The 20,207-nt window shown below is 35.7% G+C and overlaps 2 protein-coding genes across 2 annotated transcripts in view; both read left to right on the plus strand.

Annotated features, from left to right (window-relative positions):
* Positions 1–2,567, plus strand: part of plxnb1b (plexin b1b) — a 73,828-nt gene extending 71,261 nt beyond the window's left edge. Inside the window, exon 38 of the mRNA XM_079840994.1 lies at positions 752–2,567. Within this exon, the coding sequence (XP_079697120.1) occupies positions 752–856 (105 nt within the window). The 3' untranslated portion in view covers positions 857–2,567. The remainder of the gene's footprint in view (positions 1–751) is intronic.
* Positions 2,568–5,198: 2,631 nt separating this feature from the next.
* On the plus strand, positions 5,199–19,086 carry LOC307141069 (putative peptidyl-tRNA hydrolase 2). Its single transcript, XM_079840993.1, has 7 exons — positions 5,199–5,631; positions 5,996–6,086; positions 6,361–6,432; positions 8,419–8,493; positions 9,641–9,738; positions 12,075–12,189; positions 16,961–19,086. Exons 2-7 carry the CDS (start codon positions 6,006–6,008, stop codon positions 17,045–17,047), a joined length of 528 nt encoding a protein of 175 aa, XP_079697119.1. The 5' UTR covers positions 5,199–5,631; positions 5,996–6,005; the 3' UTR covers positions 17,048–19,086.
* The last annotated feature ends 1,121 nt before the right edge of the window (positions 19,087–20,207 follow it).

Here is a 20,207-nt window from a genome sequence, read left to right on the forward strand (position 1 = left end):
TTCATCTTAAATAATTCCAGAAGAGGGCGCTAATCTGCTTTCAAAAAAAATATTTTGAAGGCCTATTCTCTATTTTAACCTGAAATACTGCAATTATTTATTTATTTATTTTTTAAATTACAAAAAAAAATTTTTATATAATTTTCAATGGCAAAAATAGACCATAATTATTGCATAAATATTAAAAAATACCATCAGATGATTATCTCAAAATACAAAATTAAAAAGAAAAAATATTATTGAAGAAAAATAAATTGCATTGGTTTTACTGGGGTGGAGGAAGTTTAATTTTTAGGTGTCCGATCACTTATGGCCGGGAAGACAACCAATGCAACCCCTAAACGAAGAGCACCAGAGGGTTAATGTAGTAACTAACATGAACTTAAACAATGAGCAATACGTTTTTTACAGCATTTATTAATCTTTGTTCATGTTAGATAATACAATTATTATTCGTTCATTGTTCATTAGTTCACAGTGCATTAACTAATGATAACACACATAACTTTTGATTTTAATAATGTATTAGTAAATGCTGAAATTAACATCAACTAAGATTTATAAGTGCTGTAGAAGTTAATTCTTAGTTCATGTTAAGTAAAGTAGTTAACTAAATGAAACCTTATTGCAAAGTGTTACCACTTTTAGTATAAAGTGAAATTGTTAGGGACTATTTTCTGTTGCTCTTGGTATTTATGCTCTAATTGAATTCCTCTTTCCTGTATGCATATGTGTGTGTTATATATATTAGATTATCACTGCCTTAGAGGAAGATTCCACCGCTCAGAAGATGCAGCTCGGCTACCGGCTTCAACAGATCGCTGCAGCCGTAGAAAATAAAGTGACAGACTTGTGATCATGGACAGAGTAAAGTGAAAGTAATAAGTGTAAAGACACTGATTGGTGGCTTTATGAACACACGGTACAGGTACTTTAGGTACAGTATCAGTTGAAAAGCTACCATGTGTAGCAGGTGTACACAAAGCTCATGTATTTTTGTATCTACTAATGAAGATAAATTAAGAGCTACAGTCTATTCTGACGTGTTGGGATAGATTTAGACTTGAATATGGGCATGGGATGATTTATTTTAAAACTATATGGAATATAGTATTCCCATTTCAGTCCCTTTGCATTTTTATAAGCCTCAATTGCTTGTTGAATTCATGAATACATTATACCTAAAGTGTAGATATTTTTTTCTGCGGGATTATCATGAAAAACACATACATGATCAAGTGTTTGCTTGGACATGGCCTTAACACAGAACATGTGAGATGTTCTGTACTCTGTCTACCTCCGCTTTCTGTATCTGCCAGTGTGTACGTGTTTGTCAAAGTTATTTTTCCGCTAACATTCATCTCCTCGGTGCAGCTGTAGTAATCTTGCTCTTGTCCATTGGTTGTAAAAATTTGAATGTGATTCAGCATTTGCAAAGTTGCTAAAACTGTCTAAGCAAAAACATCTTATGACTGACACACTGTAGTAAAATGTTTTAGAACATTTTTAGTTTTTGATGATATTGTAAATTGTGTTTGACATTGTTTAGTAAGTGTCACTGGAAAAATACAGAATGAAAGAGTCTTTTTGTTCTGTAAACTTTTTAAAATGTGTAAATCTTGACTAGTAACACAAAGTCCTAGCAGACACTGTTATCTGTTACATAGCGTCATTGTTTCAACCAGTCAGGTCAAATCATGTTTAGCCAGTGGTATATGCATTTCTTTTGTTTTGTTGTTGATTAATGTTGATCTGTTGGCATCGCTTTTATCATTATTTGAAGTGTCAACATAGGATTGAATGAATTTCTCATCTCTCACCACATCCTCTAACATTTCACCAAGAAGGAGTTTTAAAGACTGATCACTTGGTACATTTAAAAGATAGTATTGAGACATTTTAGCCTTCACAAAAGAAAATATGATCTGTATGTAAAAATTAGTGCTGGTCCACTGCATAGGTAAATAGGCTACTCAGTTGCAATTAACTACTTTTGATCAAAGACAAATTTGAGATAAATAGAAATTGTCAGAGGGAAGATGCGACTGTGTCATATTTACTAGGTTTTTTTTTAGTGTAGTATAATGTAAATAATGACTGAATTGTTACGTAGCTTCTTGGCAAGTTCAAAAAGAGTAAATTATTATAAAATGTATAAATGGTTCTTTAAAAGAAAGGTTTAACGGTAAGCTTACAAGTTTAGTGTTAAGCTGTCTTATAGGTTTTTCGTTTCTGAATGTATGCTTTTGATCCGGTGTCTTAATAACATCACATGAAAACTAAAATGATGTACATCGTATTGGGCATTCAAGGTGAACATGATGGCATCAGTTTAATAATTAGGATAAATAAAGCTTACATTTGAAGAGTCTCTGCCAGTCTCTGTTTTTCTTGGTGTTTAAAACTCATTTGATAATAATGATATTTATTACAACTAGACTGGAGCCCACAGTCGGGTAATTTCATCTCTTACCTCTGAGACTGTAAGACACTTTAATGAATGAATGCTTAGAAAATACAATGCATCCTTCCTTAATGAACTGCCCTTTCTCAATAAAGAATCCTGCTAAAAGATTTAAAGTATTTTCTTGTTCTCTGTGGGTTTCCAAAAGTGCCATGTGCCAATTGTGTTTAGCATAGCCTAGATGTCTAAACATTTAATTGTATGCACATACATATGTAATGCAAAGTAAAATTGTACATCTTAATGTGTTAGAATACAATAGGAGTGATGGACTGGTTACCTGTCAAGGGTGTTTCCCTGCCTTGGTGCCTATAACCCTATGGGTTATAGGAGAAGAGTTAAGAAAATGGACCGATAGAAAATACAATAGCATATCAGTAAATAGCCCTAGTCTGTTAAAATAATAGTTATATAATCTTAGTTATATATTATATAGTTATATATTATAACAATCCCATATAGAGCCTATTTTCAGCCCATTTCATACCCACATGGACCCCACATATAAATGTTTTCTGGGTTAAAGCTGGGACCGAGATGGGTCTTGTGCATGTTGCCCACTTGGGTCCCACTTAGTGGCAAGTGCCATCCTATATGACATCCATGTGGGCAACTAACATGGGGCCATTATGGAACCCGCGGACAATCCTATATGGGGCCCATTTTTCAGCCCATTTCATACCCATATGGGCCCCGCATATAAATGTTGGCTGGGTGGTGTCAGGTTATATGAGAATGTGCTGACTGTATGACTTATGCTTGCAGTTTAATACACAAGTGTCTGTTTTATTATACATACCACAACAATAAATAAGTTTTGTCTTGTTAGAAATTTTATACTGTATAATATTATTTTGAAAAACATTTTTATTTTAAATGGACAGCAACATATATGTAGCAAATTATGTCTGGCAATTTTCAAAATATGTTTTACTGAGGTCTATAAGGTACAATAAACATTACATGATTTCAAAACTATATTATATAAAACAACACTGTCAATATACCATAGTTACAAATTAGCTAAATCTATGCATTTATTTCCATTCAAAGGGATGGGGAAGAAACTATACAAATTTTGATATTAGGCCTATTTGACATGGCTCGAGGATTATTTAATATTATTATTATTATATATATATTTTTTTTAGTTTCTAGTCCTTAGGGTTCCAAAGTTATGACACAAAATAGTATTATAGCCCCACCTAGTGTCAGACAGTGTGTGTCTGTGCGCCTGAGTAATGGTGCACTATTGGGGCCATCCTGCCAATTTTGGGGTCTCTATGATTTAGAGGCGTCTCTGACGTCCATACACTTTTAGGGCAGAAACATAAGAAGAAGAAAATTAGTACAAACACATTAGGGTTACAGCACCTTATATAGCATATAAATGCAATATGGGTAAAGGTATAGCTGTGGCCAGGAAATGTTCTGTGTTTCTTCCCTCTTTGGTTTTAAAAGATGCAATCGTTAGTTTTATCACATCTTGAGTAGGCATACTGCCCAATGATATGGTCATGTGCATCTGGGAAACACTTAAAAAAGCTTCAGATGCCTCAGAACAGAACAGCTAGGTTAGTGCTTATTATCCATTTCAGGCCAATGTTATTGATATGCATAGAAAATTATCAATAGCTGTTAGTGATGGATAAATTACATTTAGGACTGCTGGTATATTTTTATAAGGTATGTAGCCTATCACACCCTGTTTCTTCTTTGAAAAGCTTGTATATGTGGGTTTTAGACATGACTATAGGACACGCCAAGTGAGTAGGGCCCAACTGTATTTAGTTTGTCTAACAAATTTGATGGAAAAAAAAACTGCTTTATCGAGATTCTGTTTCTTGGAATATAGTTCCCATAAAAATACAAACGAGTAAAAGCACAGAAGACAATGTAAAGATAGGCTTACACATATGTAGATGTATGTTATGTTTGATTTGCTGCTACTGCTAAGATGTATTTTTTTGATGATTTGATAAGAGTAGGCCTAATTGTATTTTTGTTTTTTTATTTTATTCGTATGGCCTTTTGTCTTGTATGGCTTTGTGGACCCCAGAAAGATTAGAAACCACTCTGTGGAAGCTAATGGGTATCCGAATAAAGAATAAAGATGGTCGTTTCTACAGTCCACTTATGAGTGGCGACCATAGACTGTAAAAAAATATGGACGTAGTGTCCGTGACGTCACCCATAGGATTCTGATGAGCCGTTCTGAAGCGCAAAGTATGGACGAGATGGCCGTTGCCATCTTGGCAGCGCGTCATCGCGCGTCACTCCCGGATAACAGAAAATGGGCAAAAATGCGGGACGTGGGCAGAGCTTAAGTGACGCGATGACTAACAGACAGCAGATACATGGCTATCCACCTGTCACTCGAAGTGGCCACGCCCTTAATTATGCAGAACTTTAAGGCTTTATATAATGCAAACGAATGAGTTATACAAAAATTCACCCCCTCACAGTTGTCATGAAGGGTAAAATGAGCCGTATAGACCAAAAGCACAATTTGTACCAGGCTGTAAACATGTTTTATTCTGCTCTAAAGTTGGCCATTTTAACATGGGGCTCAATGAGATTCTGCTCCCTTCTGGATCCTGTCCCTAGCGGCCAGTCGATGAGTTGCAGGCTTCAAGAGAAACTGCGGGAGGTTGCCGCTTGGTGGCGACGTTGACGTACGAGCCATCGGCCTCAAGCATGTCCGCCATGTCTGTAGTCCTTTCTATTTGTTTGAGCCATCCACAATGTAGGAATAATTCATAAAAGCGTGGGCAATTTGGCTGCTGTTTGCGGATGGACATATTATTATTAACCGAAGTCGTTTATTTTCGTTTGATAGCTTCAGAACGAAACTAATAATCTTGGAGGTTTATCAGAGAAGGGTTTGTATTTGTTGAGTACGTTAGTTGACCCGGAAATGTAACGGACATGACCCATGAACTCTGTGTATACGGTAATGTGTAGATCACGTTTGCGTGGAAAGCTATTGTTGCAGCAATTTTTTTTAAACTACAAACGGTGTTTAATGGAAATGAGAGTGTAAAACTAATCGCATATCACAAATGACTCTATGCCTATTTGGAAGTAAAAAGACGAAACAATCGCTCGTTAAGAAGCTCACAGTCTCATTGGGGGATAATCGCTCTTTCAGTAGTTCAGTAAAGCAGGTAAGAGACACGATCGTTAACACCCTAAACTACACAATACAATTGCCCTGAGCTGCTTTCTCTTAGATTGTTTAAAAAATCACAAAATTAGTGGCAATACTGGCACTGGCATTAGCATTAGCAGCTACAAACCTGATGTGTCACGAAAATATTAATGCATATAACAGACGTTCATTTGATTTTGAATGAATCTGGAAGGGTCGGCAGTGAAAGACATTGCGTTCATTTTGACCTAATTGAAATGCTTCAGTGAGCGACTTCAGCAGAAGAGGCTCCTATCTTCAAATAAAACCTGACAGTATATCACTTACACTCTGTTAGAAAACAGTATATGTTAATGAGGGGTTTAAAATGTGCGTGTCAGTATTTTAGAAATGGAGTCCCAGCAGGAAGTGAACCCTGTATTCCTGCAGCAGCTCAGAGAGTTGGACATACCTGAGGAGGCAGCCAAGCAGGTACTCAACATTTTACACACACACACACAAACAAACCAAAAATACTTAGAATTCAATGAATGATCTGGCAGTGCATTTGCAGTATTGGTTGACTCTAAAGTGGCTGTTTTTCATAGTAAATGTCAAAACATTTTGAGCAACCGAACAGTTTGCGTACTGGACATTAAACTCTGACTTATCTTCTGTGGTAGCAGAAGCTTATGTGCATAAATGATGAATGTAATGTCATGATTATTGTCTTTTGGAGTGAGATGCTTATATTTATCTGTTACAGGCACTCTTACACACACAGAATGTGTCTGCAGAGGAGGCTGCAATGTATTACTTCAACAAACTGGAGAACGAGGTACATGCATTGTTTAAAATACTTTACATTGAATATAGATTTGTCTGTAGGACTGCACAAATATGACAATTCATTACAAAAAAAATCCATGGTGGTTTAAGATTTTATTAATTTCCTTTACTTTTCTAGGTCTAGAAATATCCAGGACTAGGTCTAGAATATCCGCTATAACAGGGCTCCAGACTAACTTTTTTCACTAGGAGCACAGTGGCCCCCAACTGAAAATTTTAGGGGCACAACCAGAAAGTTGTTAAGAGGACAAATTTAATTTGGTCCCCTAGTTGAGAACCACTTTGGTCCTTTTAGCAGCATTAAAAACAAAAGTTTTATTCAAATAGTAAATAGAATATATACAGAAAGTGAGCAGAGCACTCCCTTTATAATAACTGAACACGACACAATAAATCTCTTTTTTACATTCTGCCTACAATTTGTTGGTTATAATGAGAGCATTCATAAAACATTTTATGTTATCACTAAGAATTCTCCTTAATTCGCAGTAAAGTTCTTAGGTTAGGGTTTCCTCTTTAAACCTTTTCACAAAGCTGCTGAGACCAACTTTTACTAAGGAATAGAGAGAAGTCTTAAGCTTAAGGGCGGGGTTGACCTCGTTGCTATGGATTATGTCAACATGCTTACTATGCCCACAGAGATTGGCTGATGGGGGAGTGGTCTCTGTCAGTGATTTAATCATAGAAATGTTGTAGAATGAGGTATCATGTTGCCATTCAAATAAAGATTTTAAAAAGCTTAGTGTCACTAATTAAACAAGTATATGTTCAACTAATTGTCAGCCTCTTCCATGTCTGCATCTCGAAAGATTGCAGAATTCAAGTGACAAATTATGTTGTATAAATTAAGTTTGGGAGGTGCACTATCTAATCAGCTTGAGATGAGGCATATATACAGTATACACAGCCGGACCACCTAATTACCTTGACACTTTTCTGCATCCCTCCTACTCCCTGACTCGGCCCATCCGGGGATACGAGGGAGAACTCTGGCTTTAGGATAAATTCTGAGCTGGGAGCCCTCAATCCCCTCAGACAGCACGCCAAATATAGGCTTATTTTACTCTTTTAATCTATCCGATTATTTGTAAGTGTGAACTCGTGAAACAACTGCTACAGATAATCAGACATTGTTTTCTTTTTTATTTATTTATTTAAATATTTATTTTTTCTTTTTATAAGACAGTGAGTAGACAGGAAGTGAAGTTGGGAAAGGTCTACGAGCTGGAACTCAAACTCTTCCCACCCGAGCCTATAAGTCTATAAGCGCAGACGATGGGAAATTATTTTCAACTGGAAAATGCTTATTGCCTATACATAAATTAACCTTTATGTTATGTCTTCACAGATTAAAATCTATAAATCAAAATTTTTATTGCATTTATGAAGAAAAGGCTCAGCACCCAAGGCTTTTTCGCCTATTGCCTCAATAGTGTATAGTGTCTTTGGGCGGATTGCTGAGGCAGATTGCCGGCAGCAGCCATTTTAGGATTGTTTGTGATTTGGTCTTAGTGACTTAAGGAGTCCTCTTGACTACTCCTAAATTTACACAGATTTAGGAGCTGATTTTAGTGCTAAAATGCTTTGTGCAATACTCTTAGAGCACAAATGTAGGAGTCCTAAAATTAGAACTGATACAGCCATTATTTTTAATATTTTCTCCTAAATCGGCAAGTTAGGAACAGCTTTTAGCCTTAAGATGTTTTGTGAATACAGCCCCAGAACTCTAAGCTCGAGTTGAACAAAATTTTGACATTGAGCAAATTCCGACTGATTTAAACATCTCTGATTGGCCATTGTATTGCTCTACTCACTGGGTGGGTACAGTTCTCAACATTGCAAAAAATGTTATAAATAGACACTTTTGTCTCAACAGGGATAGATCTTAATAGAATGCTGTGTAATCAAGGCAGCAATGATCAATTGATTACTATTATACATTTTTTTTTAATTGTGCCTTATTTTTTTATTACAGGAAGAGGGTGATGAGGACCTGGTGTTCAAAATGGTTTTTGTTGTAAATATGGAGCTGTCCATGGGTGTCGGGAAGGTAGATATTTTTTATTACAGTTTTTAAATTTACAACACACTCACTATAGAGATGAATGACATGGAGAGGTTTGTGTGTGTTTGAGTTTTCCCTCTGTTTTGTGATCTCCTGTATCAGGAGGGTTTCTCATGAATTATTATCTCTTTGTACCAATCATAATTATATTTTTACACTAACATGTCACATTCTTTTTCAGGCAATTAGAAAAAGAAATATTTAGCAAAACTGCAATGGTTTCTGTCAAAAGTTGCGAATTTGTCTCATGCACAAAATTAGAATATTGCATAAAACATTTGCGAATAAAAAAAAGCTATTTTTCCATCCCATGTGTTCAAGAGAACAAAATCGTCCCTTCCTGTGTAATTGGTGCAACCTATCTGCAATCGGGAACGCCACTGTGGCTCTTTTATCCTGCATCTTAAATAAATTGCGTCCACTGGGAGGATCTTGGAGGTCATTATACCAAATCATTTTAATGACAGACTTTGGTTCATGCATTTCAGAATAACTAAAACAACATTTGAGATGCTATGCAATGAAACTGATCCGCTGGTTAGTCCAGTTATCGATCACATTTACTGATGAGGCAAAGTTTTTTTTGTTGCGAAAATCAAGGGATTTATTCAGTAAATGTGTTTCCATCGTATTTAATTGTAGGTCTTATTGGATGATAAAATGATCCGTCTCTGAGCACAAGTTTTTTTTTAATGCACATTTTTAGAATTGATGTGCATGTTGGCCTTTCCATCTAGCGTGTTTTTTTTTTGGCTATATCCCAAAATTTCCATTAAAAATACCTGGATGGCTATTTTCTGAAGCAGTTGGATCAATTGATTTAAAGTTGAAGTTTTTTTAAAAAGCCTTCCTTCTCCCATCACTGCCTCCTAGTCTAGTGAATGCATACAAGCCATAATTATGGGTGTGGGGGGGGTCTCAAAATAATTAGAAGTCATTATTATTGAGAAAGTTTATCATAATTTATTATGACTTGCAAAATCACATTGTTTACTCAACTGTAGCTTCTATACTTTATTCTGTTGTCAATCTAGACTAAACTTTTGCAATTCAATTACTATTTGTTAGAGAACAATGTCCTGTGTGATCCCTGGATTTCAATAGAATTGAGATGAGCTGTGTGTCCTTGTAGGTGGCGGCGCAGGTGGGTCATGCTGCAGTGGGTTTGTATCAGGCTTTGCAGGAGAAAAACAGCTGGAGGGAAATGGCCTGGAGATGGGACCATGCTGGGTAAGAGATGTCACTGTTGTCTCATCCTTCTACCATAGCCTGATTTGCAGGGCATCCTGTTTCCAGAATACATTACTGGTCAAACATTGGAATAATTACAAGTTTGTTAGTGTTTTTGAAAGAAGTCTCTTATGCTTACCAAGGCTGCATTTATTTGATTAAATATACAGTAAAACACTAATGATGTGAAATATTACAGTTTAAAAGAGCTGTTTTCTATTTTAATCATTTTTAAAAATGTAATTTAATCTTGTGGTGGGAAAGCAGCAGAATTTCAGTACTCCAGTCTTCAGTGTCACATGATCCTTCAGATATCAATCTAATAATCTGATTTGGTGCTAAAGAAACATGTTTTATTATTATGAATGCTGAAAAGTTTTTTGCTGCTTAATTATATATATATATCAACATTTCTATTTCAAATAAATGCAGATTTTTATTTTCTATTCATCAACAAACCCAGAACAAATGTATGACGGTTTTCACAAAAATATTAAGCAGCAAAAACTTTTCAACATTCATAATAATTATTAATAATTGAGCACCAATAATAACGGAGCATAAAGTCAGCATATTAGAATGATTTCTGAAGAGTAATGGTTGCTGAAAATGCTTTGCCATCACAGATAAATTATATTTTAAGGGGGGGGGGGGGGGGGGCACTCAGTTTCAGTTAGTCTCATGTCAATCTTGAGTACCTATAGAGTAGCACTGCATCCTGCATATCTCCGAAAAGTCTTTATTTTTATTATAATTATAAAGGAAAGATGCGCTGTTCCGAGTCTTTCCGGAAAAAGCCGTGCGGCTGGGGGCGTATCGTGTGGGCGGAGCTAAAGAATGTCGAGCGCGCGCCGCTGTTACTGTGAGTGCGTCTGAAAGCTGCGTCATCCCTAAAAGCGGGGAAAAACTTTATTCAACATAAAAAATGGCTTTTAATCAGATACATCCATATTTCCAACATATTTCCCCATTCTTTGTGTATTGTTGTTTGGAGTGCTTTTACAATACACAAACATACACATATAGTGGTCAGCTAAACAAATGTACACACACTATACATCGCATGCTCCATTGATCAATACATGATCATGTTTGGGCTACTTGATGGGCATAGGCAAAAACAGACATTTGAAGCAGTCAAACCTGCGGTTCCAACGTTGGGACCTTTATCGTTGGGACCGCTCCATCCTTCAGTATTAGGCGATCTGAAAATCCGGCGTCGAACTGGGCCTTGTTTATAAAACAATCGGCACCGAAATGCAGGGAACAGACATAAATATTTGCGCAACTCAGTTGTTGATCCGGAAAAGCAAATTCCATCTGTACGAGCCAGCGCTCTGATGGGCGTAGCCTATTGCTTTCACGCTCTCTCTCTCTCGCGCGCGCTCTTCCGGTAGAATTGTCCGTACGGCCCATACAAGGAAATTCCGCCCTGTTGACGTCAAGCGGACCCATGATCGAAAAAAACTTTCCGAAACTTATGACTAACAGGAAGTACTAATTTTGGCAAAGAAATACTCCCATTAAACGTCCACCTTAGCTTATGAAATGGTGTCCATGTTTAGCATGGGAATCCAAGTCTTTAACAGTGCCAAAAGATCAGTATGCATGAAACAGCATTTCACCCCCCCTTTAACATTTGAAATAGAAAACTTTTACATTGTAAAAATATTTTGTAATGTTACTGTTTTAACTGTATTCAAATGTAGCCCTTTTGAACACGAGACTTCTTTCAAAATCATAAAAAAATCTGAATTATTCAAATTTTTTGACTGGTAGTCTATGGGCCTATTTATAATTGGTTGCTTCATGTGTTTTTACTGATCGGATAGCTATACGTTTTGTTAAATGGATCATGACATGGATTTTTTTTTGGCAAAATGACAAAAACGAATATGTGGAAAAACTATTCTTTTCGACCCTCATTCTGACCCTCTGTGATCCATTTTTAAGGGGAGACTTCTTTAAGGCTTGTCAGTAAATGGCCACGGTATTGATTGGCTAACATCATTGCATAGGAAGCCGTATCAACGCCCACTCACTATTGAAATAGCTTACTTGCAGTTTGCGATGCAGCTGCTGTCAGATCCAATACAGCGACTGCTTCATTTGTCAACAAAAGTTTCTTTGCAAACTCCTCATTACACCGTGTTATCAGCACTGATAATTGAGTCTCACTAGTTTTAATGGAACTGAACCATCAGTTCAGTATAGCTATCCAATCAGAGAAAATGTGACCAGGTGTAAACATCTGTATTCCGATTTTTTTTAAAAAGAGGAATCGTATGGATGTTAAAACTTAAGACACATGTATTTGTGTTTTTGCGGCTGTTTAGATCTAAGAAGATTGTGTTACAAGGCACTAACATGGCACATCTGTTGGAATTGCAGGCTCTTGCTATGAGCCTCAGTCTTCCTACAAAGCTGGTACAGGATGCTGGACACACACAGGTTAGCGCCATATGCCAACGTTCATGACAAGTGTGATTATTTTGGTTTTTTTCTTCTCTGTAGAGGACATTATATTTTAGCAAATTTCTCTGACAACATAGATGTCACAGTTTTATGCTTTACAAGATGTCTTGTAAAGTGCACATCAAGGTTATTATAGTTTTGCATTTTTAAATTAGTTTTTATTTTATTATCGTTTTCAATTTTGCTTTAAATTTCAGTTTAGTTTAAGTAAGTTTTATAAATTGTTTTGCTAGTTTTAGTTTCGTTTTTATTTTGTAAACACATTTCTATTTAGCTTTTATATATTTCGTTTCAGTTTTAGTTTTAGTAATTTACCAGAACGCAGTGTAGAGACCAAATCAAGATTTTTAATTTCAGCAAAGTTTAATGTTTGCACAGATTAAAGTTCTTATGCAGACATCTTAATAATAAAAATAAAATAATTGAATACAGATTGTTTTATTTAATGCCATGTCAGCATCTAAGGCTATATTCATGGCAAAAATTAAATTAAAAAAATATAAATATATATATTCAATAAAACCAAGCAAACAAACACAAGTATTACATATTATATATTAAATATAATACATACACATATTATACAAGATTTTTTAAATCCTCCTACACTCTAAAAAAAAAAGGTTCTATATGGCACCAAAAATGGTTCTTGGCTCGTAATCATAGGGGAACCTTTTTTAGTGCTATATAGCACCAATTTTGGTGCTTCAGTGGTTCTTCAGCGGTTCTTCAGAGGTGCTATATAGCACCTTAGTCAAAGAACTGGTGAAGAACCCCTGAAGAACTGCTGAAGAACCACTGAAGCACCAAAATTGGTGCTATATAGCACTAAAAAAGGTTCCCCTATGATTACGAGCCAAGAACCATTTTTGGTGCCATATATAGTGTGTATGATTACCATATAGAGTGTATGATAAAAAAAAAATCCAAAACCTTTTCATTTATAATCTTACTAAATAAGTCCTTAAGTGAAATAACTTGATAAAAGAGCATTCTTGTTTTATCCAGGACAGTCCAACAAAATATGTTTAACGGAGAGGGGAATCTTACAAAACATGCAAAAAGTTGGGTCTTCACCTTTAAGCAAAAAAGCTTGAGTCAAACTATGACTTATACGACAAACAATGGTCTGAGTTTGAACAAAGAACCAAATAAATGCAATGTAAAAATATAAAAGTAAAAACGATAAATTCCAGACAATCTCATTAAAGATTAAATATTATTAAACAATTATAAGCTTATTTTAATTTCTTCAGTAGTACAATGTAGGCTAGCAATGTGACCACTAAAATATCTGACTACAGCCAACACAAACTGTTGTGAAGACAGTGTGATTAAAGGTCCCGTTTTTCCTGATATTTTTGAAGCTTTGATTGTGTTTACAGTGTGCAATATAACATGTGTTCATGTTTCGCGTGTAAAAAAACACAGCATTTTTCACACAATTTAATTATCTGTATACCACTGTTTTCACTGTCCTAAAAACGGCCTGAGAATTTCCTTATTCTATGAAGTCCCTCCTTTAGAAATAGGTAACGAGTTCTGATTGTGCCAGCGGTTCCCGTGTTGTGATTCGACAGCAGCTTAGCGCACGTTGCCCCGAAAAGTCACGCCTCTTACCATAACAGGGAGATGCATGTGCTCAAAGTACAGCGTCCCTGAAGGCCAAACAAAGGTGATTTGACTCCGGGATGAAAATAACAGCGTCTGGACGACATGGCTACAAACGCAACCGAACGCAACACTTCCTCTTCTCCACGTGGGAGAGCAACAAGACCACGCCCCCTTTTTTGCGTATTCTTGTGGGCGGAGGTTAGTCAACAAACTGTTCTACTGACGTCATTAAAGCAGGATGTACAGGGATGTAGTCCAAACCGGCCGTTCGCTGCAGGCTTTGAAAGGGAACTTCTGTTAAATAAAATATCTCGCTTGGCATTGAACTTTGAGCTTTATAATTTTACAGGTATTATTTATGCTCTAACAGCAACATTACACACTAACTAAAGTTTGAAAAATGGGATCACGAAGAACAGGACCTTTAAATAATGGTGTGTGTGTGTGAGTCCTGGAATTCCCTACGTTGTGGGGAAATGTCTCCACACGGATAATAATATTATTAGTAGTAAATGATTTGTAAAAACAATGATAATACCTTTGAGCCTGTCAATATTACTCAAACATGAAATCTCAAACACACAGTAGCAACCTGTGTCTCTCGTCGCGTATGAAACGGCGTTCTAAAAGCAGTGAACTCAAGTTCAACGTGCGTCTCATTACCTTGTGTCATTTCCCATTTCACTGCCACGAACGCATTCTTTGTGAACAGCCGTTTAGGACTAGCGATGTGTGTTCACTGCACGCGTTCCGTCACAGGACAGTGGTTAATCTCCTCAACTCACGCGCAGTAGCGCCATATACAGACATTCCCTCAATCGCCACAAGTCAGATTTTCCGCCACAGAGAGATTATTAATTATGAAAAGGAATATTTATTTTTGCTAATTATTTTATTTAGTTCGTTTTTCACTGAGTTGTTAGTTTCGTTTAGTTTTTCATTTATGATTTTTTAAATTTTATTTCAGTTTACGAAAATGTTTTTTGACCAATAGTTTTAGTCTTAGTTTCAGTTTTCGTTTACGAAAATAACCTTGGGCTTTGCAGAGATACCAAATGTTTGGAGATGTAACTGACAACTCTCTGTCCTTGGCCTTTAAACATGACCGGATGATCAAATTCACTCTTATGTAAATATGACAATATTTTGTAGTTACTTAAATCTGACTCATTTTCAAATTGTTTGTCAGAAATTAACATCTCAGGAAAATGTTATTGGGTTTCAAATCAGAATATGACTTTCTGTTATGAAACAGGACTTATATCATGGAATATCAGGCATTTTGGGGAGACACAACAAGTGAATAGGGAAATTATATATCAATATTCTTATGAAATATGAGATTCTTTTGAAAATATTTCTAATTATTACTCCCTTTATTACTTTATTGTCTTTTTTCATTATGTTGCCCCAAGAACACATTAATATGCAAATTAGATGCATATTGCATAGAATGGGAACGTGGGAATAAGTTTATATGCATATTGCATAAAGTAAAATGGTAAATAATCATTCTGTTATATCTTAAGTCAAGTCACCTTCATTTATATAGCACTTTTACAATATTTGTTTGGGCTGTACGTCAGCTCTTATTGTTCAGCTAAAGTAAGTTTTTGATGGATTCATTTCTGTTGTACTTCTGTTCTGATCATTAGCTATTTACTTTCGGCCACTTACATGACACCATTTTCATCCAAAAAAGATATGCGTTTCGGTCGCTCATCCGCACAGCAACAGCGCCCTACAGCTAGAGAGCGCAGACCTTGAAACAGGTTTTGAAATAGTTTTGAAACGATACCACAATCGTTCCCATGCAAGTCTAAAAAACATAAGCATTACATGTTAGGTCCACAGGCAAGCACGTTTGAATACGAATGTGCATAGTTTTCTTTTACAAAAAGACTGCTAAATTACTTGTCTGGTATGTATAATAAAGCGTTTTTAGTCGTTTCCTATAAATTCGATAACATTTTCATCTGAACAGAGGGAAAGTGAAGGAGGCCTTCACAGAGGAGAGTCTAGTTGACACAATCTCTGCTGACACTTCAGGGCTGCATTGTGGTCGTGTCTAGGGCTAGACGCAGGTCCACCATCTGATCTGGATCCGGCAGACTACTGTAAACCACGGGATAAACAGAAAGACTAATATTAGCGTAGATGCCATTCTTTTTATGATGTAACGAATACATCAGGTATTATGGGAAGTATTCCCGGTTCCGGCTGACCGAGTTAATGCAGCTGAAACAATCATTTAACTGATTTGAATAATAGAAATTGATAATGTTCTAAGTGTATGCTAGGTTAAAGGGATGCGTTTTTAGTCTAGATTTAAACTGACAGTGTGTGTCCGCTTCCCGTGCTAAATAGGAAAAGGATCGACCGCCTGCAGTTGATTTTTATATATTAGGGATTATCAACTGGCTAGAGTTTTGAGATTGTAATAGTCGTGAAGGACTATAATGCGTTTAGAGCTCACTCAAGTACTGAGGAGCTAAACCATTTAGTGCTTTGTAAGTAATCAGCAAGATTTCATGCAATGCATGTTTAATAGGGAGCCAATGCAGTGTTGACAGAATCTAAATATGGTCATACTTCCTGGTTCTAGTAAGAACTCGAGCTGCTGCGTTTTGGACCAGCTGGACTTTATTTATTATTTATTAAGCGTGCAGGGCAACCACAGAGTAGAACATTACAATAATCTAGCCTTGAGGTCATGAACGTGTGCACTAACTGTTCAGCATTTTGCATTGAGAGCATTGTCGTAATTTAGATATATTTTTAAGATGGAAGAATGTGGTTTTACAGATGCTAGAAATGTGGCTTTCAAATGACATACATCTTACATAACAGTTGAGAATCATCTTTATACAAAGTTTGGATTAAAAAAAAGCTTGAAACCTAAAAATGTATTGGTATGAATTGATTGGAATGAAAAAACAAAACATTGTTTTTGTCTATTCGTGTCTTTTAATTTCCTTAATAAATGGGTCCTGGTGTCCTTTATAGAGGACATAGCATAACAGGAATAAAATATATTTTTTTATAAAAAATGTCTATTGAATTTGTTTCTTATGCTCTCAGGAGGATATAAAATTATTAGAGACAATACATTTGTTCATGTGTTTGTGTTCAGGTGGAGCCAGGTTCATGCACTGTGCTTGCCATCATAGGAGAAGAGGAGATGGTGAATAACGTCACAGGCAGTCTGAAACTGCTGTAATGCGGAGGAAATACTCAAGTGTAGATGTGTGATGTACCACAGAAAGAACAGGGGTCAGCATTTCCCCACAGTAGCATGGTTCGCAAGATAAAGGTGCACTCAGTAATTTTTTGTTATATTGTGATGACTTATACTGACAGCTAGCGACGTGAATGCATCTTCACGCAAAAGCAAACATTTTCTGTTACTGATACCTAGGGGTGGGCGATATACTACGGAGCCCCTAAAGGGACATGGGGGTGGGAAAAAATGAGATGGGAGGAAAACTAATAAGTCAATGTTTTGCATTCCCTTAAGATTCTTTGAGTTCGCTCGCAAAACGCAATATTTCTCAGCGAAACGCAAAACATTTGTGAGAGAACGCAAAAGCATCATCCATCTAATTTTTTCTTCCTTTCACCATAATATACCGCTATACCGGTAGAAATATTTGTCAACCAGTATAACTACTTGAGTATTGTTTCTATTGTGGTTATGCCAATGTGTCCTGCAGTGCTAAAATCCTATATTTTACCCCAATGGTGAATGTGAGTTTGTAATTTGAATTGAATGTGATGTGAAAAGGGAGTGTATTGCAAAATGATATTGCACACAAAAACAAACATACAGACAAACAACCATACATGTGGTATAGTCAGATTTACAATCACTCAACAAAACTCAAATATTTAAGAGTTACCATTTCCTATGTTTGTGACATTGCAGGTCTCCAAAAGTCTCTTATGCTTTGCATGTTTACATGACCACATAAACCACGATCTCTGACCACTTTCACTTAATTTCACAATGAGTGATTTTCTTCCGGAATTGAGTTTGAAAAATGAAAACTAAATTCTGTTGGGTAATTATATTTAGTCTGTTTTTCAGCATTGCCATGGAAGGTTATCCAAAATGTGAAATTGAGAAGAGGCTTCAAAACAAAATACAATGTCATTATACTTGGCTAAAAAGAAAAACTGCTTTTTTTTAAATTAATTTTAAATAAAGTTCCATTGATATATTGTTCAAATTAAAAATCTAAATTCATCAAATTTGTGATTAGATCTTACCATTATTTGGATTCTTATTATTCTGTAGTTTTTGAGGTTGACTGCGATTTTTAGCCAGTTCAAACTTACTAACAGTATGTAACTTTGCCACTATGTCAACTAACTCTCATTAGAGCATTAGTACTCTGTTAGGTTAGTAGAATAAGTTGACACATACTTGCAAAGTTACTTCTAGTCGGTAGAATGTCTGTTGAGGGACCATCTGTTGAGGGACCATCAAAATAAATATTAAGCAGACAGTTTTCTAGAACTCTAATGAGAGTTAGTTGACATGTAGCTGCAAAGTTACTTGTAATTAGTAGAATGTCTAAAGTGGACAATCGAAATAGTGTTACCGAATTGTTTCTCCATAAATTTGGTCTAGATATTGTTACATTTTCGCTTGTATCGCCCACCCCATCAATACCTTTGTAGAAATACACATTAAGCAAAAGTGAGGTGGATTATTGAGATAAGAGGTGACCCACTCTATGTATAAAAAAATGCTTTTATTAAGCCACTGAAACTATTGTAATCTTCATCTTATGTGAGTGTATGTAATTTGAAACATATTTTCAATATTATAATTATTTATTTTGTATAACTTTTAATGAAGGAAGAAATTACTGAGTGAACCTGTGGGGGAAAATTTAAAACCTACCTACGTAGTTTACCAACAACACATGTTCAAATCATTGCATTTTTGAAAGCTTTTAAATTAAGTGAGAAGACAACTAATTGATATTACCAACAGGTCCCTGAATTTCTATAGAGCTAAAAAAAAATGTCCTCAAAGAGGAGAGTTGTCAATTAAATAGCTGTGTATAAAAATGTACAATGAATTATAATCACATGTAAGTGTTATACTTAATGTGCCTGTAGAACCCAATGTTTTGATGATTGTGAAATCAAATAGCCATTGTCAAAGTATAATGTATAACATGTTTCTTCTTTTTTTATTGTGTGAATGTTATTTTTTATTGTTTACAATTAAACATACCCAATTCCCTTTGTGATGATAAAATCTGCCCGTGTGTAGCTATTTATGTAAATATGTTAGCTTGACAAAGCCTGAATACTGATACAGTATTATAAATAAAGGCTATTACTATTATATAACATACTGTTTAAACTTATTAGGAGCCAAGCACCAATTCCTCTGAATCCTTGGTTGATGCATGTTAGCAATTTTGATTTCGGACATTTTTAGTATACTCTTCTCACAAGTTTTGTCCTATCTTCACAGAAATTACATGCACGTTTCTCTCTCTCTCTTTCTAGTTCTCCATATTAGGTGGAATTTGACGTGCATCCTCAGAATGTCTTTGTGTATCAGTTTTTGTTAAGCTTGGGGTCATCCGTCATGACATTTCTATTTCTTCTAGTAACAATCTACTGATTTAGAAGATACATGTTTAATCACATATCTATTGCAATGATAAAATCAGTTGAAACTTAAAGTCCCCCTGTGTTGAAAATCAAGTTTTTAATGTTGTTTATATGTCTGTGGTGTTTTTAAATATGTTTTAAGACAAGCCATGTGCAAATGTATATGTCAACACCATTACTACGTATTTTCTCTTTAAACTGCAGTGATCTAAAGACGCAGTTTGAAATCTCTGGTGTTTCTGTCACAAAAAAACAACTACCTTTTAACCAATCGTGTCAACGTGCCAGTGGGATTTAGCAAATCATTACCTGTCATTTCTTGCTTCTAACAAAAGACAGAACAGTGCCTAAAAGTTGCTGTGTGACAGGGTGTACAGCAATCAAGCAAAAAAAAAACTTTTTTATAAGCTACTGAACCATAAAAGCCACCCCAAAAAAAAAAAAAAGCGCCAGCCTTAAAGGAGAGCCACCCTGGTGGGTGTGGTTTTCAGATTATGACGCAGGTTGCATTCAAGCTATGTTACGGCATGAAGAATTTTTTTTTCCACAGGAAAACATTTTTAAATATGTCATTTCGGTGATCAAAGATGAGTTTTAAGGGATAAAATTGACTACAGGGAACTTAAAAGGAAATTTTATCCCCGTACCTAATTTTTTAACAATCAGATTTGATAGGTCCATTGTTTTTATGTGACCCACGTCAGTCATGTCACTTCCTTCTCATTTAAAATTAATACCTTACT

Source organism: Gobio gobio (genome assembly GCF_949357685.1).
Source record: "Gobio gobio genome assembly, chromosome: 17".
NCBI classification, from domain to species: domain Eukaryota; kingdom Metazoa; phylum Chordata; class Actinopteri; order Cypriniformes; family Gobionidae; genus Gobio; species Gobio gobio.

Coding starts and splice junctions, on each gene's coding strand:
- LOC307141069 (XM_079840993.1), top strand. CDS start 6,006: ATGGAGTCCCAGCAGGAAGTGAACCCTGTATTCCTGCAGCAGCTCAGA. Junction 8,494..9,640: donor TGTCCATGGGTGTCGGGAAG/GTAGATATTTTT, acceptor GTGTCCTTGTAG/GTGGCGGCGCAGGTGGGTCA. Junction 9,739..12,074: donor TGGAGATGGGACCATGCTGG/GTAAGAGATGTC, acceptor GCGGCTGTTTAG/ATCTAAGAAGATTGTGTTAC.